Source organism: Antennarius striatus, chromosome 15, assembly GCF_040054535.1.
Source record: "Antennarius striatus isolate MH-2024 chromosome 15, ASM4005453v1, whole genome shotgun sequence".
In the NCBI taxonomy this organism is placed as follows: Eukaryota; Metazoa; Chordata; class Actinopteri; order Lophiiformes; family Antennariidae; genus Antennarius; species Antennarius striatus.
In genome coordinates, this window is record NC_090790.1 from 14,667,842 (window position 1) to 14,692,708 (window position 24,867).

A 24,867-nucleotide genomic window follows, 5' to 3' on the forward strand; every position below is an offset into this window, starting at 1 on the left:
GTGAGGAACGAGGGCGCACTGTACTGTTGGTCCTTACAGAACAATTCCTCTTTGGAGCTAATGACGGTGATTTTGAACACAGACAACAGGCTTTAAGTTTGATGTGGATACAGACGCAAAGCACCTCATTGATAGCACAAATGCCACTGAGCTGAGAGTAATGTTTGAATAACCTGCTCTTCTTCACGACAAAGACGAGCACAGAGTTTGTGTCAGAACTCAGTGAATGTTTATTAACAGGGAGGACCAGAAAATAGATTCACACTGATCAGGGAGAAAACAAGCAAACCCCATTAATCATTAAAGTTATTTAAAAAAACGTGACAATTGATGAAGTTAGAAATGAGGTCAAATATTGACCAATTATTTATCATACTAATCATACAAAATGTGATAAAAAAAAGTTAAAGATGACCATTTACAACATCAAAAAGCAATAAGCCATGTATTTGTTCCGTTGTGTTTTATTTTCCTCACAGTTGATTGGTTCTTCGAACTGTAAGCGATAAGGCACTGTGGGAGCTTACTGGTTGGTGAACAGAGGTAGGAGGTGGGACCAGGAAAGGAGGAGGAGGAGGAGGAGGGGAACACCTTGATGAAGCCATGAGTGGGGAGGAGGTGGGAGTGTCGCAGGTGGACGATGGTGTCAAGGGTCCCGGGGTACTTCGACTCAGGGGGTGGGGCGTCCGGTGTGGTTTGGTAGTGAGGGACAGTGGCTGCAGCTGCTCACCGTACGGAGACGTGTGCCCGCCGGACGAGGAGTGTGTGTGCTCAGTATGTGTCGGCGCCGGAGCTGCCGGCGAGGCCAAAGCGGTTGTGGGCGTGGCCGGGGAATCCAGCGAGGATGCTGGGCTGGCCTGGGACAGGTGTGTGTGCGTCAGGTGAGAGGTGGTGTGCGACTGCATCAGGTGGGAACGGGAGAAGTGAGCATGAGGCGACTCCTCCGGCTGGATGCAAGGTCTCTTCAGCTGCAAGGGGAGACCCTCCGGAGGAACTGGGAAACAAAAGCACATATTGGTCAGTTTGGACTGGGGGGGGGGATATCTGTTGCTCCAGCGTGTGACTTCAGACAACATGCAGGCATTTTCAATCAGTCAATGAAGTTTTATTTATAAAGCACTTAATCATGGCAACAGACATTTCAAAGCGCTTTAACAGACAGAAAACCCCACATTTTGTAAGCGTAACACATGGCAATGCCGCATGACGTCCGTGTTACATGACCTGTCTAACATGTTAGAATGGTAAGGAGCACCTGTGCCTCACACGCTGTCCTCATTTTGAAGAGAGAGGCTGCTAATAGTGGAAGAACTTTAACACAGCCAGCTCAAGGTAGGACAGGTGGACCGTTTGGATGGAACACGACAATTTGTGTGTAAAAAGAGCTAGCAGCTAGTAGCTGTTAGCAACTAACTCACAGAAGGAAAAAATGACCTCAGCAGTGAAGGCAAACACTATCAAGGAGATATAATGCTAAATATGATCATCGTTCGATAATTTCATTATGTATGAAATGATGCACATGTGGATTATGGGATGGATGTTAATACCAGGTCCTTACGAGGCTCTGATTTTTTTACCTTCGATCTGAGTGTCACTCTTCATCCTCTTTCTCTTCTTCTTCTTCCCCTACACAAAAACAAACACGTTTAACCTTCGCCAGCAGGTGGAGACCTCTCACTGTTGACTGTTTCATGAGCAGCGACGCCTCAATGCTTGCGAGCAGCTGAACTCACGTAGTTGTCTCTGGCCGACCAGCCAGGGTAAAGTTTGGAGTGGACGAGTCTTTCCTTACGAGCCAGTTCGTAGTATTTGGCTTGTTCGTCCTTGGTGAGAGAATGCCACTGTGGACGGAAACCATGACGATGAGTTGACGGCTCAGTTTCTGAATTATTACAAATAAAGTGCAGATATTTCAGAGCATTTAGCTGAACCCAAGTAACTGTTTGTGGGGAAGTTTAGAGAGAAGATTTAAGATATACAACAGCTGATGTCGTTTTCATAAATGTTTAACTTTATTCTAGTAAATTTATAACTGAAATCTCATGACTTTTGATATTTTGGATTTTATATTTGGATTTATATTTAACTGTTTATACTTCCAGTATATTTCCAGATAAAATATTCTATATTTCTCATTAAAAATACATTTGATTTACTTGACATTTGGCCTAACTTTTTTTAAAAATTCTCTGAATCTTGACATGTTGCTGCACTTTTTTGACAAGCCCAACTAACTTAAATATTATAACATTTTTGTGATAATTCAACTTTTTACTTGCATTTTATTTGCTTATTTTAATTCCTTTATGGAGGAATCAAATATTTAGTCTCAAAATGTTAAAAAAATATTCTTTTCAAAATAATACTAACTTGTCACTTTTCTTGTTAAGCTGGTTACTCTTTCTCTATTCGGTGGGGAGTTGCAGACTTACCCTTTGTCCCAGTATTTGGTTGATGGTGGCGCTCTCTTTCACTTTGCACTGAGCCACCACTTTGGGCCTCTCCTCCCTCATGTACAACATGAATGCGTTCAGCGGCTTCTTGATATGTGGCTTTTTCTCATCTTCTTTTTCCTTCTGGACATCAGCTGAATTCCTGCAGAGTAAAGGAAGGTGTTGCTTCAGTCTAGAGAAGCAAACACACTGGAATAATCTTTCAGTCGCTTTTGTTACCCTGGCTGACTGCTGCTGCTGCCTCCGGGTTCCTGCTTCACGGTTGCAGAGGCGATGGCCGGCTGCTGGGGGACGGATGATTGGGATGTCTGCACCAAACGTGGAGAGAAGCTTCCCGACATTAGGCTGGAATCCAAACACAAAGTCACAGATCAGGCACTGGTGGCAGTGATGCTCGCCACACTCCAGTGGGAGATATTACCAAAAAAAAAAGTATGTCCTTTTCTGGCAAAGTTACAACAAGCTTAAAATTGTACATTTCATATTTTCTGTCTTGACTTGCTTTTGAATCACGGCACTCACCTCGACATGGAGGCGTTCATGGCAAGGGCGGCAGGGGAGAACCCTCCAGCAATGGGGTACATCGGCTGTCCCTGCCTACAAACAGAGACAAAAATTCAGACGGCCTGCAGTCACATGACGACCGAGAGACTGAGGCCCCATCCACATGTAGCCGGGTTTTTTTGAAAACATATCTTTTTTTACACCCGCATAGGAAAATATTTGCGTTCACACGACATCGTTTTAGAAAAAATCTCCATCCACACATGGCCGCATAAGAGCGTTGATCAACACGTTTATAAGCAGAACAACTCCGTAACAACTCTTGAGAACGACAGGAGAGAGGACCGGGACGTGCGGAAATTCATGCCGTTCCTCCTGGAGGACGACCTCCATCAGAGCTCTCCCACCAGCAGGCAGTGCGACCCAAAACAGCCGACTTTTGTCTGTGCTCAATGTGCAGAAGCAGCGCTTGGGCTTGAAACAACAAGATGACTAAAAACGGCTGGATAATCGTTGCCGCCAACACGGTTTTAACGATGTCCAGTCTCTTGGTATATGTAGAGACCGGTCACACACACGACGTCACAGCGGTTTTTGTCACAGGGAGACACACCCCGACTGAAAGAGCCTCGGTTGCAGCGTCCACAACGCATACCCAGCGTTTTCATCCTGGATATTTGTGCTGTTGTCTGTATGAAAGGCCTAACCGTAAGAAAAAAGATGGATTTTCAAAGAGACCCGGCTACATGTAGACGGGGCCAAAACCTCATTGGCCTTCAACAATATAACAATAATTTTCAATAATAATTTTCTATGAAAAACAGATAACTCAAAACATGTTGCCTCCAAAAGTCGAAGAGACCCAGTCAGTATTGCTCACAATATTCTCACTCTAGTGTTTGTTAGTAGGACATAAACAACCCCCCCAATGTGTCTTCGTGATGTGTCTAGTCTTTGTGATGCGTGCGTGCATGAACATACGCACGCACACAGCATGTAAGCAGCTTGGTGAATTTAAAAGATGCAAGGATGGAGACAGGGCATCAGGGGGTTGGACCCCCTTCGAAGTTCAGCTCTCTGGTTTGTCTTTTTTTACTCACAGCCATCCTAGGGGGTGTGCGATCTGAGCCACGCCACCAGGAGAGACGGGATAGCAGGGGGTGTGGGGGCTCCTCGAAATACCTGCTCCAAAGACAGAAGAGAAGCTCAGAATGCCGTAGGAAATTAAACGACTGTGAGAGGTTGGGTGTCAGGAGTACCCGCATCGGGAGAGAACCCAGGAGATGCTCTCTGGGGGGAGAAGGCCTCTGGGCTGTAGGACAGCAGTGGGTGGAGGTGGGTCATGTGTGGGTGATGCACCACCTGCACATTGTTTGACTGTACACATAAAACACAGGGCAAAGGTACAGGAGGTCACAAAAGGTGCAGTGATGTCATTTGTCCACCAGAGGTCAGCATCATTCAAAAGGTGTAAAATTTATCAGTCCCATAAGAACAGGCAGTTTGTCAAGTTACGTTTGAAGAACACACCCACTCCACCTTTTGTGTTAACATGATGGGCTTGGTGTGTGTGTGTGTGTGTTTGTGTGTGTGTGTGTGTCCCCTCACCAGGTGAGTCGGGGTTGCAGAGTCTCTGACAGCAGCTCTTCCTGGGACGTCGAGCAGAGGCCACTGGAACGGCAGGTACTGCAGAAAGACAGCAGCGTCTCTAAATCGAGAACAATTGAGCAAAATCCTCCCAGAAGACACTCAGATTCCAAATTATTCTTTTTTTTTTAAACTCCAAAACAGACGTGGCAGTTCAAGGTTGTAGTCCAAACAGATCCAATCCCCCTGCTGTCCCCGCCGGATAGAACCACGTTAGTTTATTCATTACTGATTTATTATTCATGTAATGAAGCTAAAGTTATCTACCAGTTTTAAGGTTTGTGCATCAGAGGTTCCACAACTGCTGCAGACACCAAGGAGACAAGATGCTTTTAATGCAGTGGGATGTGTGTAGACTGTAGCTAATGCAGTAGGATTTATACTGGACTCCGGCTAAACCAGTAGGATGTATTTGGGTTCCTGTCTAACCTGCAAGGAGCACTTCACATGTAAGCATTATTCAAAGCTAGCGGTGCAGCTCACACTGGGATGTTACCCCTGACTGCACCACACTGCGTTACCCTCCAGAATCACTCATTTGGTTTGTTCTGGTTTGGTTTGAGACAAACTCGTCCTCGTGCTGCTGTGTGAAGCCCCATGACTCATCCTGTCCCCCATTCAGAGGCCAGAGGAAGCTCTGGCTGAGAGTGCTAACTGAATCCAGCTGTTGGAAATACCAGGAGAATGAATGAAGGCAGTCACACACACACACACACACACGCACACACACACACACACACCTCTGCACAGTCAGTCTATTAGTGAAGGAAGCATAAAATCAGCGTGAGCCTAGAGGGGACGTTCTAAAGCTCACTGCTGTTTACCAAACTCAAACAGAGCTCATGTTCAACACAAAGAACTGAGGATCAGGCAAAATGTTCACCACAGATGAAGAATCTGAGAATAAATCCAACAGTTTATTATTTATCAATCCAATAAAATAAAGAAGCTAAACATCAATGAAGACTGAAACAAATGTGACCTTTGAAATGATGGAAGGTTAAATCCTCTGTAGTCTGAAGATGTTTCCTTCTAAAATACACATTTTTAATGTGAATTTTCATCATGATGTCCAAGTGTTTTAAATCAAAATGTACAAGACAATACCAGCATCCTGAAAATTAGGCTATAATTCGTCTTAGAGAGCAAGAAAACGTGACTGAAGTAATCTCCAGCAGACTAGAGGTTAACTTCTTTAGCACAGAGCTAACAAAGAAAGTTTCAGCTAAAGAGGATGCAAAGGAAAGTTAATAATAAAAACTCATTGTATGAACTGTATGGAGACATTTTCTGTTTTCCTGTCTGTCTTCTTCAGTTGTTGAAGACGATGATCCAGAAATGAACGTTGGATTAAAGCTCATCTCACATTAGGGGGTTGATTCTCCAGAATGTCTGGGCCAAAGGAAATGAATTCATCTGCTCCTTTATCCAAATTTTAAGAAATGTTCTGGAGAATCTTGGCCAGTTGAACACATGGGTCCAGGTGAGAACAGCTTTCAGTGTGTATGTGTTTGTGTGTATGTTTAGGGTTGTTCTAGACAGGTCATCCTCTCGGTATTTTAAGGCCCAGGAGACAATGTCGAGTAAACAGAGGAATTCCAGGATTGTTCAGTTTGCTGAAAGGAGGCCAGCTTTGACTAAACAACCCCCCCCCCCCCACACACACACACACAACAGAAGCCTTTTTCAGAGAAAGTAGCTCATCCGACCTCATTCCACACACCATTCAGTGCAGCTCAGGTGTGACACTGTATGCGTGTGTGTGTGTGTGTGTGTGTGTGTGTGAGGTATGTGTCTACAGCAATCCCCTTGTAGAGACACGTATTAGGATGACTCAGACTCTGCTAATTACAACGATGAGCCGCTAACAGAGGGGAATGCAGGTGTGTGTGTTGGTGGCGTTTAGCCGTTTGTTTCGTCTGCATGAGCGCCTGAGCTAAATCCACACAAAGGACAACGTCACGAGTGTGTCCTCAGGCAGTCAGAATGACAGGAAGCTCGACAACAACATGCATGATAATGAGTGTGAAGATGCTGGAATGGAGATTTGAGCCAATAACAGCTAGTCAGGGTGGCACAACCATAATATTTGGGCTTTTATTGTGAAGGAATAATAACAGTAAATGACATTATATTGCATTGATTAAACTAAGAATTTCTAATAATTGGTAATGATAATGTGTTTGATGACGTGGACAAAAATTAAAAATTTTAAAACTTTTTTTCAGAACATTTTATTTCTTCCTGGACAATCCTCTGTGCTGATGACGACATGTTTGGTGTCGTCATGCAGCGGCAAATCACAGCACAATGAGCAAAAAGTCACATTCATATCAAACCGGACATTTGCCGTTATTTTATTAAACAAATCAACTTTTCCTTATTACTTAGATTGTTTCTACTTAAAGATGATTTTTTAAAATCATCCGGGTGGGAGATACGAGCTTCCACACGTCGTCTTTCGCCACACATTTTTGAGTAAAGCCCATCGGAGCGCACATGCCGCAGCCTTGATATGAGTGGCCTGGGTGTTGCTTTATTAAACCCAGCATTCCCATAATCCCAGCTGAGCAACCATTAAGCTGTAGGGACGGGGAAGTCGGGCAGCGCTGAGTAGCGGCAGCTAAAGCAGCAGCTCATTCCTGCTGCAGGCAGATTGTGTCCAAACCTGTCTCACCCTGCACCACCTCTAAGCTACTCATCACAAGAGCTCTCTCTCTCTCTCTCTCTCACACACACACACACACACACACACACACACACACACACACACACGCACAAACAAAAGAAACGTTCAGGACAATGTTGGGTCAACAATATCCAGTTGTCGATTTTGCACAACAATATCCCCACATTGCAAAGCAGCCAGAACCTGTTGCTGTGTGGTGGGCGAGTCGGGTTTAAGTTGCGCCTGTGAGCGAGTTAATCTGCATGACGTCAGGCTCTAATAAACCTGCAGCAGAGCAGCTTCACAGGACAAACAGCCAAACTCTGCAAAGGCAACTGAAGGCTGCATGAAATGTGAGGCGTGCTGGAGATCACTGGGCTGATTGGTGGATTAAATGATACAATGTGTGTCTGTGTGTGTCTGTGTGTGTGTGCGCGTGCGTGCGTGCGTGCGTGCGTGTGTGTGGAGAAAAGAAGACATTCTGATGTTGGGTTTGGGTTCGTCTCATGAATGACAGGTTTCTACATGGTTGCGGTGACATGGTTTGGGAAAATTATGATAACAGGGGATTTATTAACTGACTCATTATGGGTCAGTGGGTAGTTTATTTTCACAATTAATTATTATATATGAGAGACATAAAGGAGTTAATAAATTGTTAGTAAAAGTGTGGTAGAGCATGAGGGTGTGTCATTACAGCATGTCCCACCCATGATTCTCTGATTTACAGCGAGGAAACTTGACAAATGAAGACAGATTCATGAGTAATCAGAATAGTACAAAAATATTTGTACTTCCTTATAAAAGATTGTTTCTGCTCTTTTAAGTTAAATGACACCTTTGACTAATGTAACATTAATAAATAACATCATGGCAGGTGAAACCTCAGGAGCAACAAATCTGGGAGAAACCAGACCGCACGCTTCCCTGCAGGCGCTCTGGAAAGGTGTGTGTGTGTGTGTGTGTCCCTGCCTCTTACCGTCCCACTACTTGTTGCCAGAGCTCCATTGGGGAGATATGGACTGCAGAGGTTCCCCAGGTCAGGGATCATGAAGAAGGGATATCCGACATATGGCGACGGCGGGAGGAGACCTCCATCCTGTCGTCTCCTCAGGGCTGAGAAAGAAATTAAACACTAGTGTCACACGTTTAGAACGACACGCAAAATGCCAAAACCGCTGCGTGTCGTTACTGGTCTGACCTGTGTAAATACAGTAATTTCCGGACTATTGGGTGCACCTCACTATAAGCCGCAGGCGTCAGGGTGTTGTAACATGAGATATTTACACAGAAAGGTTTTCAAAAATATTAATTACCGTTTTTTTTTTTCAAACAGCACCTGCAACAAGACAGTAAAACCCCGCTGCTGTGTCCCACGTCTCGATATCAATTCATGATGCTGAGCTTCCGAGCATCAGCTTTCCTACTTCAACAGCCCTCAACTTAAAACCTGTATTCTGTGGCTTTCATTGTTTCAATCATAAGGGGTGTGCATGATGTGCAAAATATCTGTTCCAAACTCACACTGACGGTAGCGTCTTCCTTGGCGCATTATCTTGTTCAGATGTCTGTCTCGTGCTTGTGTAAGAAAACGACTGGCTTATAGCACGGTAAACAACAGGTGATAAACAGAAGAGTCTGTATTGCACCTATTCTGTAGCTCAAAGTTAATGAAAGAACATAAAGATGTGGCATGAATCCGATGGAAATAAGACATTTAATTCAAGATAAAATGTCTACAGTGGGAAGACTGTTGAGCTTTGAGGCAAACATCTAAAATAGACTAATATTAAATTACAGGGTAACCATTAATTTTGAGTCTTGATCTCAAACAAAGAAAAAAATTATTCAACTACCTATGTATATCAGAATTATTGACAAAATATATAAAATTTATGAGGAATTAAACTAGAACAGTTTATATCTTTCCACATTCCCCTGAATATGATGTGCTGGGGCTGCTTCGCTTCTTAACCACTGGAAAGCTGCAGCATGAAGAGGATAAAACAGATTCCATCATGTATCAGGAAACTCTAGAAGAAAGCATCTCCATCTGTGAAGATTAAGCTCATGTAGCTTCCCTGGATGCTCCATAATGACAATGATCTAAAGCAGTCTCATAGTCCAACAAAGTCCTGGATTGTTTCTGGAGGCCGTAACAATCGCCTGACTGTAATCTCGTAAAATACTGAGTGGGATTTAAATAAAGCATTTTCGGCAAGTAAAACAAAAGGAGGAATGGGATAAGATTCTTCAGGAAAGCTAGTCTGGATATTCATGTTTGCAGGAGCAAAGGGTCTTGTCAGTAAGGTTTGGATCATTTAAACACTAAATCTATCAGTAGAATGACATTTTCGGGCTACATTTGATGAAGAAAAACACTGTAACACATTGCAATGACCTAATTTACTTTGCCAACCATCCTGATGCATGAAGCGGGATGAATAACTTTCCTTTCAGCTGTAAACATGTTCTTACCTTCCTCAACCAGCCGGCAGCGTCTGGTCCTGCTCTCCACATCTGGATCGGGCTTCGATCGTCTGTCCGCCTGCACACAAACCACAAATCACGCGTAAATACAGACTCAGCTCTACCCGCAGCCTCCAGCTCGGTAACCGGTCCACTTGCCTCTGAGTCCGAGCTGCTGTTCGTCTCGGACTCGTTGACCAGGGAGGACTTGACATCGTCCAGGTCCCGCTCGGAGGACACGTTCCGCTTCTCCTCCCGTTCGCCCTCGTCCTTAAACGCAATCAGTTCGTCGTTTGCGCCCAAGTCGTCTCCCCCGTTTAGCTGCGGCATGTTAGCACGTTAGCCGCAGCAGCTAGCATGAATCAACCAGCAAACCCACTGTTTGTTATAAACAGTTTACAAAACTGCAAAACGTCAGAATATATCAGGCAAACATTATCTGCCTGCTAATCACCTCACAAACACTGTTAGCTTAATGTTTAGGGAGGTTTTTTTCCCTGCTAAAACTAGCTTAAAACTAGCTAGCTGGCTGTGACGTTCACGGACGTGTCAGTTTCTAAATTCCTGATAAACAAATCCTCCTTCGGTTTATTTCTTACAAGAAATAAACTCAACAAAACAACAATACGTTGACATAAAATCGGTTTACAAAAAGCAGTCAGAACCGACTCAGCACGGTTTCCGTTAAAAATATGCAAGTGAAAAGTTTACGTCCCCGTCTGTGTTGTTCAAGAGGAAAAAGTAGATCTCCTTTTTGATTTAATTCCTGCACCATCAGATGTAGATGGTTAATACATCCCATAAGTAGGTGAAAATCTGTTTAATCCGTTTTTTTCCCCCCATCTGATTCCGGTCGTTTGCGGTGGGAAACAGTCGGACTAGTTGGCAATTCTGGAAGGAAAAGAGTGTCCGTAGGAGGATTGGCGATTCCAACAGGCCCTGGATCAGCTTAGGAGGCGCGCGCCTTCCCATTCACTGCGCAGCCGCACCGAGCTGAGCTGATTCCAGATCGGACACAACAGGTTGATCCCGTTTGTTTGCAGAGAAAGGAGGTAGGAGGAGTTTAAGTGGACAAAAAGGTCACTTTTAGACCTTAAAGGAGCAGTTCCAACACTTTTCCTGACCTCTTGACCCGAGGAAGGAAAATATGGTTCAAACCCTGCAGACAAAGAAGACTTTTTTATGTTGTGTACACGGGTGGAGTGGGTGTCTGTGACCTGGAGGCGTCAGATTTCATAGTGGAATCTGATCGGCTCCAAACTGGTTGTGATGTCATAGATGTCCAGGTATCTGAGATTTAAAGTGAAACTGTTCTATGTCACATTGCATTGGGACATTTTCTGTCTGTGTGTTGATTTGTGTAGGATCATGGGTTGAATTTTAAAAGCTATAAAGAAATAGCGTTGGACAAAAAAGAACATTACAGTGAAATCACATATAAAAGAAAAAAATGTGGAGACAAGTCACTTTGTGGTCACTAGAAGGTTCATTCTGGATCATTTGAATTCCCTGCAATGTCGAATATTGTTGGAAGATTCTGACAATTTGATGACTGATCTTTACCTGTCAATTGTAAATATTTGGACAATTGAGATTTCTTTCTTAGAAATGTTCTCTGCACTCCAAAAACCGAGTGAGAGAGAAATTTACTCCATCTGGAGTCAAGAATACGCCCAAATCTCCAGTTTCATTTCCACCATTACGAGCATGCTAAAACCAGGATGTGTTGACTGGTGTAAACTTCCCAAGTTCGTGATGGAGCCTTAAAATCCATATGTCACTGATATTCCTCTTCAATCCTGTTGGACAGATTATGATGTGACCGGTCTGCTGGAGGGGAATCATGAATTGTGGTGAGACGTGGAGACAGCCATTGTAAACCAGCACCACACACACCAGCAGCTGTGTGTATCAGCAGGAGGGGATTATGGAGAGGGTTCAGTGTTTGGCTTACAGCCAGCCTGAAGATCCTCTCCCCCAAAGCTATGCAGGGAGCTGGGGGGGAAAGAGGGGTGTCACTGCATACCTCTGTTCAGACGTAACCTCCAAATCTGCCCCAGGACGTGGAGCTGACCCTCCACCACCAGTGTTTGCATGGGTGTGAGAGGTTTGAGGTCCCGTCTGTGGGGAGGAAATCCCTCTTTTGTTTCCAAGGAAGCCCAGTGTGTGCTTTGTGTGTTCAATGGAGGAAACTCAAGAGACGATACAAGCGGAAGGATGAACATGTGACCCAGTCCATCAAGCAGACAGACGGAGAAAGTAATGGAGAGTGGAGCATCCAATGGGCCAGATGTTTCTAGAAACGATGTGTCTCTACGTTTAAATTCATTCTGATGTCTCGATAATGTTCTGTGAGAAGGTTTCGTGAAGGTTTGAGCATCTTTTGAAGAAAGATCCAGACTTTGATGTCAAGGGTTGAGATTCATGTTCGGATGTCACGTCAAGAAATCAAATGGGTTGAAAAGAAAAAAAAAGGTTGAAGAAAGCTTTTTTTTGCTGATAACTGCTACCAGCTTCTAACTGCTAACCCTGTTGCTGAGAAAAGTCTTCATTACATGTGATCTTTGTGTAAGAAGAAATCTGTGAGGCCAATTTAAGATTTAACAAGTTGTGAAAAGGGTGAACTATTCCTTCAAGACTTTCAGGACAAGGTGTTTGGGGCGAGTTTTGACTTGTGATTTTAGGCGACAGACGGTAAATAAAAGTGACTGATGGTTGAAGCACTAGAAACAGACGTTGTCACCTGTGAACTTCTGACCAATCACAAATGAAAAACATGTTTGAACAGTGCTTTACTCTCCTGACGTGACTTGGATCATGGAAAAGTGTTGGTTCAGATGCTCCCCTATCAGCTCCGACTGCAGCTGAAGAGGAGCAGAGGTGTGAAGGAGATGGTTAATGGTTGCTGTGACAGCCAGAGCAGATAAGCCAGGAGACAGAGGCGGGGTGGAGGTGAGGGTGGGGGTAGTTTAAGAGGATAAGAACAGGGGGGGGGGCTTAGCTTCAGGGGGTAATTTGCTCTTGAGCTTCAGTCCATCAATCACCCATTCATTTACTAACAGGATCATCGGCCAGGCCTCACACACTGAGGGGTGTGTGTGTGTGTGTGTGTGTGTGTGTGTGTGTGTGTGTGTGGGTGTGTGTGTGTGAGGGAGAGAAAGACAACACCATGTGATTAAATTAATGTCAACACCACCGGAAACCAGGATCATCACGTTCAGAGTGTGTTACTGTCACATTTACTCTAATTTATTCAATTATTGCTGAATATCTGTTATCTGTAAAAACACGATTCATTCATACATTAACTAAAAAACAGCATTTATGTAACTTGTGGTCTTAAACTTTGGACCTGAACTAAAATCCTGTACATAAAGTCCTGCCGGCTAGAAATGTTTTTCCTGTTGTTCCGTCGGTTGAATGTCGGGTGGAATGATGGATGCTACGTTATTTATACAGTCTTCTCTGAGGATAATGAAAAAAAAAACCAGAATATTTCTACATTCTGATTTAATAAAGCAAATGAAAATTTTTTAAAAAGCCATTTTTTGTGATAAATAGGGTTTATTTTCTGTAAAACCAAACATCAGAATTTATGAGTATTCTTTAAAACACCTCTAGAGTCTTTACATGAAAATTCAATTCATTTCTCAACGTTGTGCTTTATACATTTCCATTTTATAAAACAACACACTCCAAAGGTTGTCAGCTGTTATCTGTGATCGATGTGCATCACTAAACCTAGAGATGAATTAAGAAACTAAATACAACCTGTGTGTGTGTTGTGCCGTACTTTGCACCTACATTATGTGTCACTAGCAAAAAAAAAACAAAAACGGAATTAGACACGGAGTTAAGAGTGACCCAGAACGCTGGTCCAGAAGCAGCTCATGTTGCTCGGTGACAGATGGATATTGATAGACGTTGACCTGTGATGCTTTCAGGACCAAAACGTTGTCGCCGGTCGTGTGAAGGGAAACACAGGTGTGCTGATGCATTACACTCCAAACACGTGGCTGGAAGGGTGCAGCCAGCGATTATCACACGTCATTATTGATGACTTTATAGTTGAATCAGTGAAATATCTGAAAGGTGTTGGCATCAGGCTGGGTGGGACCGCTTTGAGTCTCAGATAAACACCTTATCAGAGTAATCACTGCAGGCACTATTCCACTGGGTGATCCCTGCTCCTGCTACTATCAGTTCCTCCGTCACACAGTTAGTCAAACACCGGGGCGTTTCAGGGTTCATTGTATCAAATAAGAGTCACATCGCAGCTTTTTATTGATCCGATTTGTCAGAGCCAAACCTCATTCATCAACCTCTGGTCTTAGTAATAGAAGCACAACTTCTAGTCTTGTTGGAAAAATGTTCTGCACACAAATTCTCAGTTTTGTTGGATTTCTGTATTTGTTGTTTTCTCTGTTATATATTGATCTATTGAATTTTTCACCAGCAGTATGAAAGGAACTCAAATGGATGACACCAACCTAAACTGGGACCAAATGGGTTTTTTTAAAGTCACATAAAAGCTTATTGTCTCAAGTCCTCAAAGTTCTGAAACTTAAACTTTTTAGTGGTAAAAAAAAAACTCTTAATGTGCTTTTTACCAATTCTCACTAATTTTATCTAAAAATAACCATCAATAATGAACGGTAGGCACATAAACTGGATAAACAATCTTAATCCATATACTAGAATAACTTAAACAAACGTATATCACATTAAAACCTTTCTGCTACAGATATTTTGACAAAAACAATAATGATTGAAAAAAACTGTACCTGTGTGTCGGTAAACGACGCACTGTGTCCGTCATTATTTCGAGCGTCTAGTCCGCAGCTGAAAGTAGTCCCAGGCAGTCTGCATCCATCTCATCTGTACAACGCGGAAGGAAACCAATAAACTGTGTTGAGCCGCCATCTCGTGGTGAAAAATGTACCTGCAGTTTTTGCAATACAGGTGAGTGGGGGGAAGTGCGTTGAGTTTTTATATATATTAGAAAAAGATTATATCAATAAGTGCAAAAGCGTATCTCCAGTATGAATTGAAGTCTTAGAGAATATCTTTAGAAATGTCAACTGAGTCCGCGTCAGTTGAAGCCTGAAGCTAAAAACGTGAGGCTACATTAGCTGCTACTAGCATGGTGTAGCCTCTTCTTCTCAACTTTCAGCAGTCCTGTTGCACTCTGGGTAATGTAGGCATCGTGTATGAGCAGGAAAGAGAACGACTGATTATTGACAGACGTAGTTCCAACTCGGTATTTACCGCATACCAACAATTAAATGAACCATTAATTATGTAATTACTAGCAGACCAGAAAAATATTCATTCCCCCGGGAAATTTTATGTAAATTTACTTTTATTCAACGAGCAATGCTTGATTGTTAATGACAGACGAGAGGCATTGTTATGGAAAAAAATATTCCCAGGCTTTTATTACATTAAGTTTGTAAGTATGTATAATTTTGGGCTTAACTGTCTATAACTTTGATGACTAAGTGGTCAATTATATAGTTAAAACATTTGATTATTCCAGCTTCAAAAATATGAAAATAGGCCAATTATTTCTTCAAACTATTAATAAAAATGCTAACTTTCTGAATTTTAACTAAACTAGTGCCGGGCATGAATGTGGACATATACTGTACATCTGTGATGTTGAATTTGCTGTGTTACTCCGTCTGTGCACACAAATAAATCACGCCCTGTTTTTTGTCATCCAGGTTACACACACACACACACACACACACACACACACACACACACACACACACACACACACACACACACACACACACACACACACACACACATATCCCGCACCCTCACAGGGTCCTGTAGATGAGAACACACCCAGGACTAATGCATATATACATATATTTCCCCCTTCACACACATTAAAGTCTTACTAGTAAATGAATGAGTGTGAGCGAGAGGTGACACAACTAGTATAAGAATGTGGCTCATCAGGTTCTCCTCTTCTTCCCCAACTGGTTTGACTCATCTGCTCTGGAAACCCAGTAGACCAGATTCATTCTGTCAGTCTGGGACTTTCTCCTGTAGCGCCAGGAACCAATATCAGCTCCGTGTCACTTGAAGGCTGCTTCAGCTCCGGTTAGGGCCCGTTTGAACCGTGGATGACGACACCCAGAGGAACATGGCTGTGAATTTGAGTAAAAATGGTGTGGCACTCATGGCTGCTTACAAAGAGGTGGTGGATGGACGTTCGGAGACGAACTGGTGAGCTGTCTTTAACTGATTGGATAGAAACAAGCCACTGGTTCATGGAGTCTCCAACAATCCTGGGGTTTCTACACCTTTATGTGATTTCAGGGCGCTGTTTACATACGAAGGGAACAGTAATGATATTCGTCTGGCACAGAAAGGAGGTATGATATCACCCCATGATTGCTTCACTCCTTTTTTAAATTATTCTCTTGTTTTTTTTACTCCTTTCCCTGCTCTTGTCTCACAAAACTAAAACTAAACTCAGACTGAAAGTCCTGCTGTCATCACATTTGTTTTAAGTTGTTATGTTTTGATGTTAACATTGTGTTATACCACAATGAAGTGACGTTAGTAGGTGAAGTCCTCTGTTCTTTTGATATTGGGGGTCAGGTCTGGGCTGAGTCGGGCCAGGCTAGTACCTGGAACCTTTGACTGAAGCTATTGTAAAGTGGCAGAACGTGGTTTCATTGTCTGGAGTTAGTCAGACGTCCCTGAAAAAGATGTCTGGATGGTAGCAGATGTGGTTCTGCTGGTTCCCTTAAATTTAATTGAGATAAAATCAGGTCACAGGCGTGCACTGTTGGGTCATTGGTACAATATTATGGTCTGAAGATTGTGGGTGTCACATATTTCATATTCAGTCACAAACATCTATGGATTGGTCCAAACAAGAGCTCCTAAGAAAGGATATGAAAATTCAGAACAAGCAAACATTTACACAAGTCAGTGAAACCGGTGAAGTTTAATTGGATAAGTTGTTGTTGCTCTCTTTTAGGTTGTAATGAAGTCTGTGTAGGTTCTCATTCATCCAGGTCATGGAATCAATCCAAGAGGCTTCTTCAGTTCTAGTGCTGGTTGGTGTTTAACCTCAGGGTTAAAAGCTGAGACAACACCAACCAGCACTAGAACTGAAGAAGCCTCCTGGATGAGAAGCGAAACATCTTCAAGGAACAGATTTGTTGGAATGACACCTTTTTTTTGGTCACTAATATTTTACAGAAAGTCCTTTAATGTTGGAGTAAAAGCAGTAAAAGTTTGCAAACACTGTCAGCATCCTGCAAAAAAACAACGAAGTATTTTATTGAAATATTTTATTTGAAAACTAGTCGAGTAGAAGTATAAAATATCACAAAATGTACAGACTGACTATAATGTATTGCTTGCCTAAAAATATAGTTGAAGTAATAAATGTGATTAAATATGTCTATATGAACCAGACTATCCTTCGTATAGACAAGATAACGTGTGTGTGTGTGTGTGTGTGTGTGTGTGTGTGTGTGTGTGTGTGTGTGTGTGTGTGTGTGTGTGTGTGTGTGTGTGTGTGTGTGTGTGTGTGTGTGTGTGTGTGTGTGTGTGTGTGTGTGTGTAGATGGGGGCCTGGAGGAGATGGTGGAAGAGCTCAACAGCGGGAAGGTCATGTACGCTTTCTGTCGGGTCCAGGACCCCAACTCAGGGCTGCCCAAATATGTCCTGATCAACTGGGTGAGACAAACACTCACAACACAACACAACACACACACACACACACACACACACACACACACACACAAACAGATTGTTGGAGTGTCTCACGTGTGTGTGTGTGTGTGTGTGTGTGTGTGTGTGTGTGTGTGTGTGTGTGTGTGTGTGTGTGTGTGTGTGTGTGTGTGTGTGTCTGTGACAGACAGGTGAAGGTGTGAAGGACTTTCGGAAAGGCGTATGTGCGAACCATGTGACCTCTATGGCGAACTTCCTGAGGGTGAGTGTCAGCAAAACGCTGAAGTCTGCTGAGAGGCGACACAGATGTTTGTTAGAATAATGTCAGATTCTTAATAAATAGTTAATATATGATACACTTGACCTGTGCTTGAGGCTAAGAGCTTAAATCATGTTGCTGCTGTCGGGTCTGTGGTCGGATGTGATTTAAAATAAACAAAACGTTTTATTACTAAAAATCTTATCACTCCAAATTTAACTAATTAACAGTAATGCAAATATAGATCTATGATAATGTTAACATTAAGATTGAGATTCACCATATTGAGTATGTTTGCATGCTAACAGCATTAGCAACCTGATGCTATAATAGCGGTAGCACTGGCAGAGGTATTCCAGTTTGGGGTTCAACACGCTCTGATGTCACCTGATTTGTCACCTGATGTGTCACCTGATGTGTCACCTGATGCAGGGAGCTCATGTGACCATCAATGCTCGGACGGAAGATGATGTGGAACCAGAAGACATCCTGAACAAAGTGTCCAAAGCGTCTGGAGCCACATTTACGTTTCACAAACAGACACAATCGTACATTGACATGCCCACGGGACCTGTGGTGAGAAGACGCACCAGGCGACAATGAAAAATAAAGTTTCAAAATTTGTAGTGATAAATACAAAAGCTGAGGTATTTCAATATGTTTCTAGAAGACAGAGAGTCACATGTAGCACAACATAAACTAAAATCTCTATTTATCCATCACATGTTCTCTAATAAAACAGGGTTCTGTGTATCAGAAAGTCAACGCTGTGCATGAAATCCAACAAACCAACAAGGACGACTTCTGGAGCCAAGCTGAGGTTTGTTTTTTACATTTCATGTTTCTGGTATTTCTGTGCTAGTATCTAGTTTGATTTTATATTTAAAAACACCATGACTCTGTTCTTCCAGAGGGATGAAAAAGTCAGACGACAGGAGGAGGCCAGACGAGTGCAGCAGGAGAGAGAGTTGCTGGAGAAGCAGAGGAGAGAGTTGGATGAGAGGATGGAGAAGGAGAGGAGAGAGAAGGAGAGGGCTCAGCAGATTGAAAGGGAGAGGTGAGTCAAAAGTACTACGATGACGATGAATGTCGTCAAAGAATCAACGCTGATGGCTGGTTTTGTGTATTTGTGTTATCAGAGTTTATCAGAGGCAAAGAGAAGAAGAGGAAAGAGAGAGGCAGCAGCAGCAACGGGTGAGTGTGGAGATTTGTATTAAAGCTTAATAAGCAGTTTTTCAATATCCTGATCAGGTCATTAGACGGTCACACGTGTGTCCTGATCAACCCATGTCTGATCCTGTTTTTGAATGTTTTTACTGACACATTTAAGTGTTAACTGGATGATCTTGCTGCATGAAAAATCAGAGATCATGATTATGATGTCAGCTTTCCATCCACAGCATCACTGATCAACTCTGACATCACTGTTGTGTTCTGATGTGTGTGTGTGTGTGTGTGTGTGTGTGTGTGTGTGTGTGTGTGTGTGTGTGTGTGTGTGTGTGTGTGTGTGTGTGTGTGTGTGTGTGTGTGTGTGTGTGTGTGTGTGTGTGTCTGTGTGTGTGAACAGGGAGCTTATGTGACAGCAGACGCTCGGACAGAGTCCGGAGACATGCCCATTGGATCTGTGGTGAGGAGATAGGTCACGCAACTTAATTTAAATATGACACAAGGCCACATGTAGCACACCGGAAACTAAAATATCTGTCTTTGATTCCCATCTCCATCATATGTTGATTAAACAGGGTTCTGTGTATCAGAAAATCAACGCCATGGCGGAAATCCAACAGACCAACAAGGAAGACTTCTGGAGCCAGGCTGAGGTTTGTTTTCATTTCATATTTTCTGGTATCTGAACATTTGTAGTTTTATTTGATATTCAAAAACTCCACAACTCTGTTCTTCAGAGGGATGAAAAGATTCGCCGACAGGAGGAGGCCAGACGAATGCAGCAGGAGAGAGAGAGGATGGAGAGGCAGAGGAGGGAGCTGGATGAGAGGCAGGCGAGTGACAGGGAGAGGAGGGAGAAGGAGAGAGCTCAGCAGATCGAACGGGAGAGGTGAGTCAAAGGTATGATGATGAAGATGCAAGTCGTCGAGGAATCAGCGCTGACCAGTGGTTTGTGTGTTTGTGACAGAGTTTATCAGAGGCAGAGAGAGGAAGAGGAAAGAGCAAGGCAGGAGCGGCAACAGGTGAGAGTGGAGATTTTGGTTAATTTGGGTTTAATGAACCTTGTGTCTTATTTATCTGTGGTTTCTATCAGTAGCAGCAACATTTTCTCCTGGAACATCAGGCAGGTTGTCGGGCTGAGGATCTGCAGGTGCTTCCATCTGTTAGCTGCTGCTAGCTGCTAAAGGCTGCTAGCTGCTTATCAATTCTCCTGATCAGGTCACTCATGGATCATGTTTTAGGTTGGCATTAGCTCGGGGCAGGGGTAGGCCTCAACGTTTTGCACACCCCATCATAAGTGAAAAAATTTTGACTTCAAGTTCAAGCAATGGAAAAGTAATACAGGATGCACCGGTAGCATTCCTGACTTCTGATTGGAGGAGCTGCATCAGTCACACTTCCTGTGTGTTGGACACACAGACCCTCCGTCCTGCTGTGAACTGTGTTGGCTGCTCACACAAACAACTTATTGATAACGATAATGATTATTTAACTCTGTGAAGACAATGCTGCACCCAGCGATGTTGTGTGTGTAAACACACACCCACACTAAACCGACCCCCCTGTCCCAGCCCCGCCCCCCGTGCTAGTAGTGACCTGATGTCAAACACGATCATGGCTGGATGCTGCAGAATGTTTGATTCTGTTTTTGATTGTTTTTACTGACACAGTAAATTGTTAAAATGTTGACAGTGCTGCATGAAAAGTCAGAGATCATCAAATTGATGATGTCAGCTTTCCATCCACAGCACCAATGATGCGCTATGACATCACTGTTGTGTTCTGATGTGTGTGTTTGTGTGTGTGTGTGTGTGTGTGTGTGTGTGTGTGTGTGTGTGTGTGTGTGTGTGTGTGTGTGTGTGTGTGTGTGTGTGTGTGTGTGTGTGTGTGTGTGTGTGTGTGAGAACAGGGAGCTTGTGTGACTAAGGATGCTCCCATGGGGTCTGGAGACATGCCTATAGGATCTGTGGTGAGGAGACGCGTCATACAACCATGAAAAATAACAGTCACAATAACAGTAATACAGTAATGTAGTTTTATTTATATTAGCTTGTTAACTGTTGTTGTAGAGGGATTCTACGAATGGATGTCTTCATTCAAGATCAATCTGCTGATCGATTCTTCCATCAAACCATTTTTTGTCAAACTTTTTGAAAAGAGATAAACGAAGTTGCACCAAATGGCAACTAGGAACAATCTTGGAAGGGGAAAAATAATTGGATTCAGATTATTTACAAATGTTTGTAATTTTATACATTTTCAATGCACAGGTTTTGAGCCCCTTTTTAATATAATTTATCTAATTTATTATTGCTAAACTGAGCATAATGTCTATTACCAAGCAAGAGGGAGACATGAAGGAGTTTTACTTGGTCTTCTGCACAGATCCAGACAGGTGTTCTATTAATGTGTCTTGTAATTCTTAAAAATATAACATTTAAACCATAGAATCTTCATCATATGTTGATTAAACAGGGTTCTGTGTATCAGAAAATCAACGCCATGGCGGAAATCCAACAGACCAACAAGGAAGACTTCTGGAGCCAGGCTGAGGTTTCTCTTCATATTTTCTGGTATCTGAATATTTGTAGTTTTATTTGAAATTCATCCCTCTGTGGCGAATCTTTTCACTCCACAGAGAGATGAAAAGATTCGCCGACAGGAGGAGGCCAGACGAATGCAGCAGGAGAGAGAGAGGATGGAGAGGCAGAGGAGGGAGCTGGATGAGAGGCAGGCGAGTGACAGGGAGAGGAGGGAGAAGGAGAGAGCTCAGCAGATCGAACGGGAGAGGTGAGTCTAACTCAAGGCAATGACAATGCATGTCATAGGAGAATCAACGCTGATGGGTGGTTTGTGTGTTTGTGCCAGGGTTTATCAGAGGCAGAGAGAAGAAGAGGAAAGAGCAAGGCAGGAGCAGCAACAGGTGAGAGTGGAGATTTTGTTAAAGGTTAATTTTGGTTTAATAAACATTTGGATCTTATTTATCTGTGGTTTCTATCAGTAGCAGCAACATTTTCTCCTGGAACATCAGGCAGGTTGTCGGGCTAAGGATCTATGTTAACATAAGGATCCTGCAGATGCTTCCATCTGTAAGCTGCTGCTAGCTGCTAATGGCTGCTAGCTGCAAATCAATTCACCTGATCAGGTCACACATGAATGTTGTCATCAGAGTGTCACAACTGCCTCGCTGAATTTCTGTGCTGTTACTACAGAGCAGTGATGCATAGCTGACTTCCAGGAATAAGAATATAAACTTAACGGTTCAGAGCAGCAATGCAGAGAGACGAGCAGCTCAGACATTCATTCATTCATTTCACGAACCGCTTCTTCCGCTTTTGCAAGTCACAGGGGTTGCAGGAGCCTATCCCAGTGACAGCGCCACCTGCTCCACCACTGTGTCGCCCAGTTTACCAGATCTTGAGTGGCTTTAAACAATAGGAGAGGATCAGTCTGCAGTTGCTGCAGACTAATGCAAATTTTGTTGCAAATTCTTTGCAAATTCTTTCTTCTGTCGTGTCAGACTCATATCAAGTGACATTTCTTCACATCCTTGTTCCCAGAAGTCAGCCTTGAGCTTCTTCCTCTTGAAGACGTCCTACAATCTTTCAGATTTAATCAGATTCAATACACCACAGAATGAGACCCAAGGTGTAACTGTGGGAACAAAACAATTAACGTCACCTTCTTGTTTTAGAACCTGCAGGAAAACACAAACAAGTTGGCAGGAATCAGTTTTGTTCCATCGGTGAAGAAGGCTAATGTGAGTTTGATCGGCTTTATGTGTTGGTGTGTGTGTTTCCTGGTTTTTGTTTCTTGAAATCTATCTCTCATAATCTCTGATTTTATGCAGATGACATATTAATTGTCTGAACTCCTCGACAGGAAGCCAAATCGCTCATTGCTCAGAGATCAACGAATCCCAGAGACATATTCAAAAAGTGGGAGCAGAGCTCTGAGGCTAACGGCGGTGTGTCTCCAGCTGCGTCTCAACCTGGTAAACAACTTATTGACAAAGTAAACAACAGTTCTACCGGGACAGGCAGTTGCTTTATCAGTTGTCTCCTTCCTGTTCTCACCTTCAGGGAGGCTGCAGAGTCCATTTGTGTCTCAGACATCCTCTGGGAGGGGGGGGCCTCTGTACCCCTCAGGTTTCTCCACGACTCCCCTGTCTCCGACCTCACCCACCTCCCCTGTGCTGTCATCGTCACCTGTTCCAGCTGCAGGTCACATATATCTAAGTTTCCCCATCAGTGATGATAATGTCAGCCAACTGATTCCAATTCTTTCACATCAGTATAAATGTTGAATCCCTCAGAACTGATGTCTCCGGTTTTGTCACAGATCTTGTTTACAACGAGGAGGAGGAATGGTCGGACGAGTTCGATGATTACGCAAATGGAGATAATCCAGGTTTGATACCTCGTCTCACAGTAAAGAGTCAGAATACTCCCCAATTTTCCCTTTTATGATGCTGATTTATCCATCTGCAGTGGGAAATCCAGCTCAGGAGGACATCTACGAGGATATCACACCAGCTGGGACAAACCAGGAGGCGATCTATGAAAGCCTCAACAACTCAGTGAGTCCACTGTCTCCAGAAAACATCTCCATGTTTTTAAATCTCTTTTTATGTCTCTCCACCTACGAGACATCAACCAAGCCTCAGGCTGCCAAGCATCCATCCACCAGTTTCAGTTTGTTTATCTACAAACAGGAGATGTTCAGCAGCATGCAGGTGAAGACCTGTTGATCAATATAGTGGACAGTTTAGCAACGAAACTGCAGCGTTGAGGCTTTTTTTTTTTAATCAAAGCATCTTTGCAGAAAGGCTTGAAGGTCTGCCGATGGATACTCATGTATCCTCCTTCTCTTTCTTCATTCTGATTTGCTACAGCAGAAATGTTTTTCACGATTCAGTTTGTGATGTCAGGTGTTTCTGAGATGTACATGAATGAGTTCTTTTCTTCTTTTGGAAATCAGAAAGCAGTTTGAATGTGTTCATATAACATAACAGTTTTCACCTTTACCTTTAGGCTGAAAACAACACGGAGTCCAACATCTGTGTCAGAGCTCTGTACGACTACCAGGCTGGTATGTGCTCCCTCTCTCTCACAAATACACACACACACACACACACACACACACACACACACACACACACACACACACACACACACACACACACACACGTACTGTATATTGTTTGCTTTACCATCAACTCTCTCCCACAGCTGATGACACTGAGATTACCTTTGACCCTGATGACATCATCACCAGGGTGGAGATGGTGGATGAGGGCTGGTGGAAAGGTTACGGTCCTGACGGAAATTTCGGGATGTTTCCTGCCAATTACGTGGAGCTTCTCTAGCTTCCCCTCATGTTTCATTTTCAAAACAATAACAGGGATCATTTGACAGTAACTGGATTTTTATGAATGTTTCTTCTGTTGCATTAGTTAATTAGATGAACAAACTTCTGTGAAAATTAAAATAAAAGTTGTCCTCTCTGAACACAAATTGGCTTCATATCTCAAATTATTATATCTACGACTAATAGCAAATCTCATTCTGTAAAGATAATGTTATCATTTACTGCTGATTTTGACATCAATGTGCTCATACACGTCTAAACAAGAGAGTTTCCTTTGTCAAATATGTACATTTTATTTTAATCTCAATATTAAATGATGTCGTTGAGGGACTTAGACAGACAAAGTAAGATTCTTCATGCTTATAAATTTTTTTTCACCATAAATAGTTCAGTGGACTGGATGGAAACTTTTTTATTCTATTTCTTGCCCAGCGTCAGCTGGGATCCACTTCAGCCTCTCTGAGCCTAGACAGGTGCAGTAAATGAATGAATGAATAAATGAATGAAAGTTATCATAAATAACAATTTTGTGAGTCTTCAAATGAGCTTCAAATGAGTGCTGACTATGCTCATTTTAAGCTAATGTCTATTTTATTCTCTTTTCTTTCAGAAATTGTACT

General features: G+C 42.9%; 2 protein-coding genes across 2 annotated transcripts; one reads left to right on the plus strand and one right to left on the minus strand.

The window, feature by feature from the left end:
- Positions 1-215: 215 nt before the first annotated feature.
- On the minus strand, positions 216-10,759 carry LOC137608673 (transcription factor 7-like 1-B). The gene is made up of 12 exons (XM_068335198.1): positions 9,904-10,759; positions 9,754-9,823; positions 8,255-8,391; positions 4,569-4,646; positions 4,220-4,337; positions 4,061-4,142; positions 2,979-3,053; positions 2,676-2,801; positions 2,436-2,598; positions 1,737-1,844; positions 1,581-1,629; positions 216-994 (listed from the first exon to the last, which is right to left on the minus strand). Exons 1-12 carry the CDS (start codon positions 10,072-10,074, stop codon positions 474-476), a joined length of 1,698 nt encoding a protein of 565 aa, XP_068191299.1. The 5' UTR covers positions 10,075-10,759; the 3' UTR covers positions 216-473.
- Positions 10,760-15,776: 5,017 nt separating this feature from the next.
- LOC137608450 (drebrin-like protein B) lies at positions 15,777-24,383 on the plus strand. Its single transcript, XM_068334837.1, has 23 exons — positions 15,777-15,987; positions 16,081-16,136; positions 17,345-17,457; positions 17,639-17,713; positions 18,143-18,286; positions 18,453-18,530; positions 18,622-18,767; positions 18,850-18,904; positions 19,278-19,337; positions 19,453-19,530; positions 19,615-19,766; positions 19,845-19,899; positions 20,787-20,846; positions 21,353-21,430; positions 21,516-21,667; positions 21,746-21,800; positions 22,572-22,637; positions 22,760-22,871; positions 22,960-23,100; positions 23,219-23,287; positions 23,368-23,456; positions 23,911-23,968; positions 24,109-24,383. Exons 1-23 carry the CDS (start codon positions 15,905-15,907, stop codon positions 24,243-24,245), a joined length of 2,112 nt encoding a protein of 703 aa, XP_068190938.1. The 5' UTR covers positions 15,777-15,904; the 3' UTR covers positions 24,246-24,383.
- Positions 24,384-24,867: the final 484 nt, after the last annotated feature.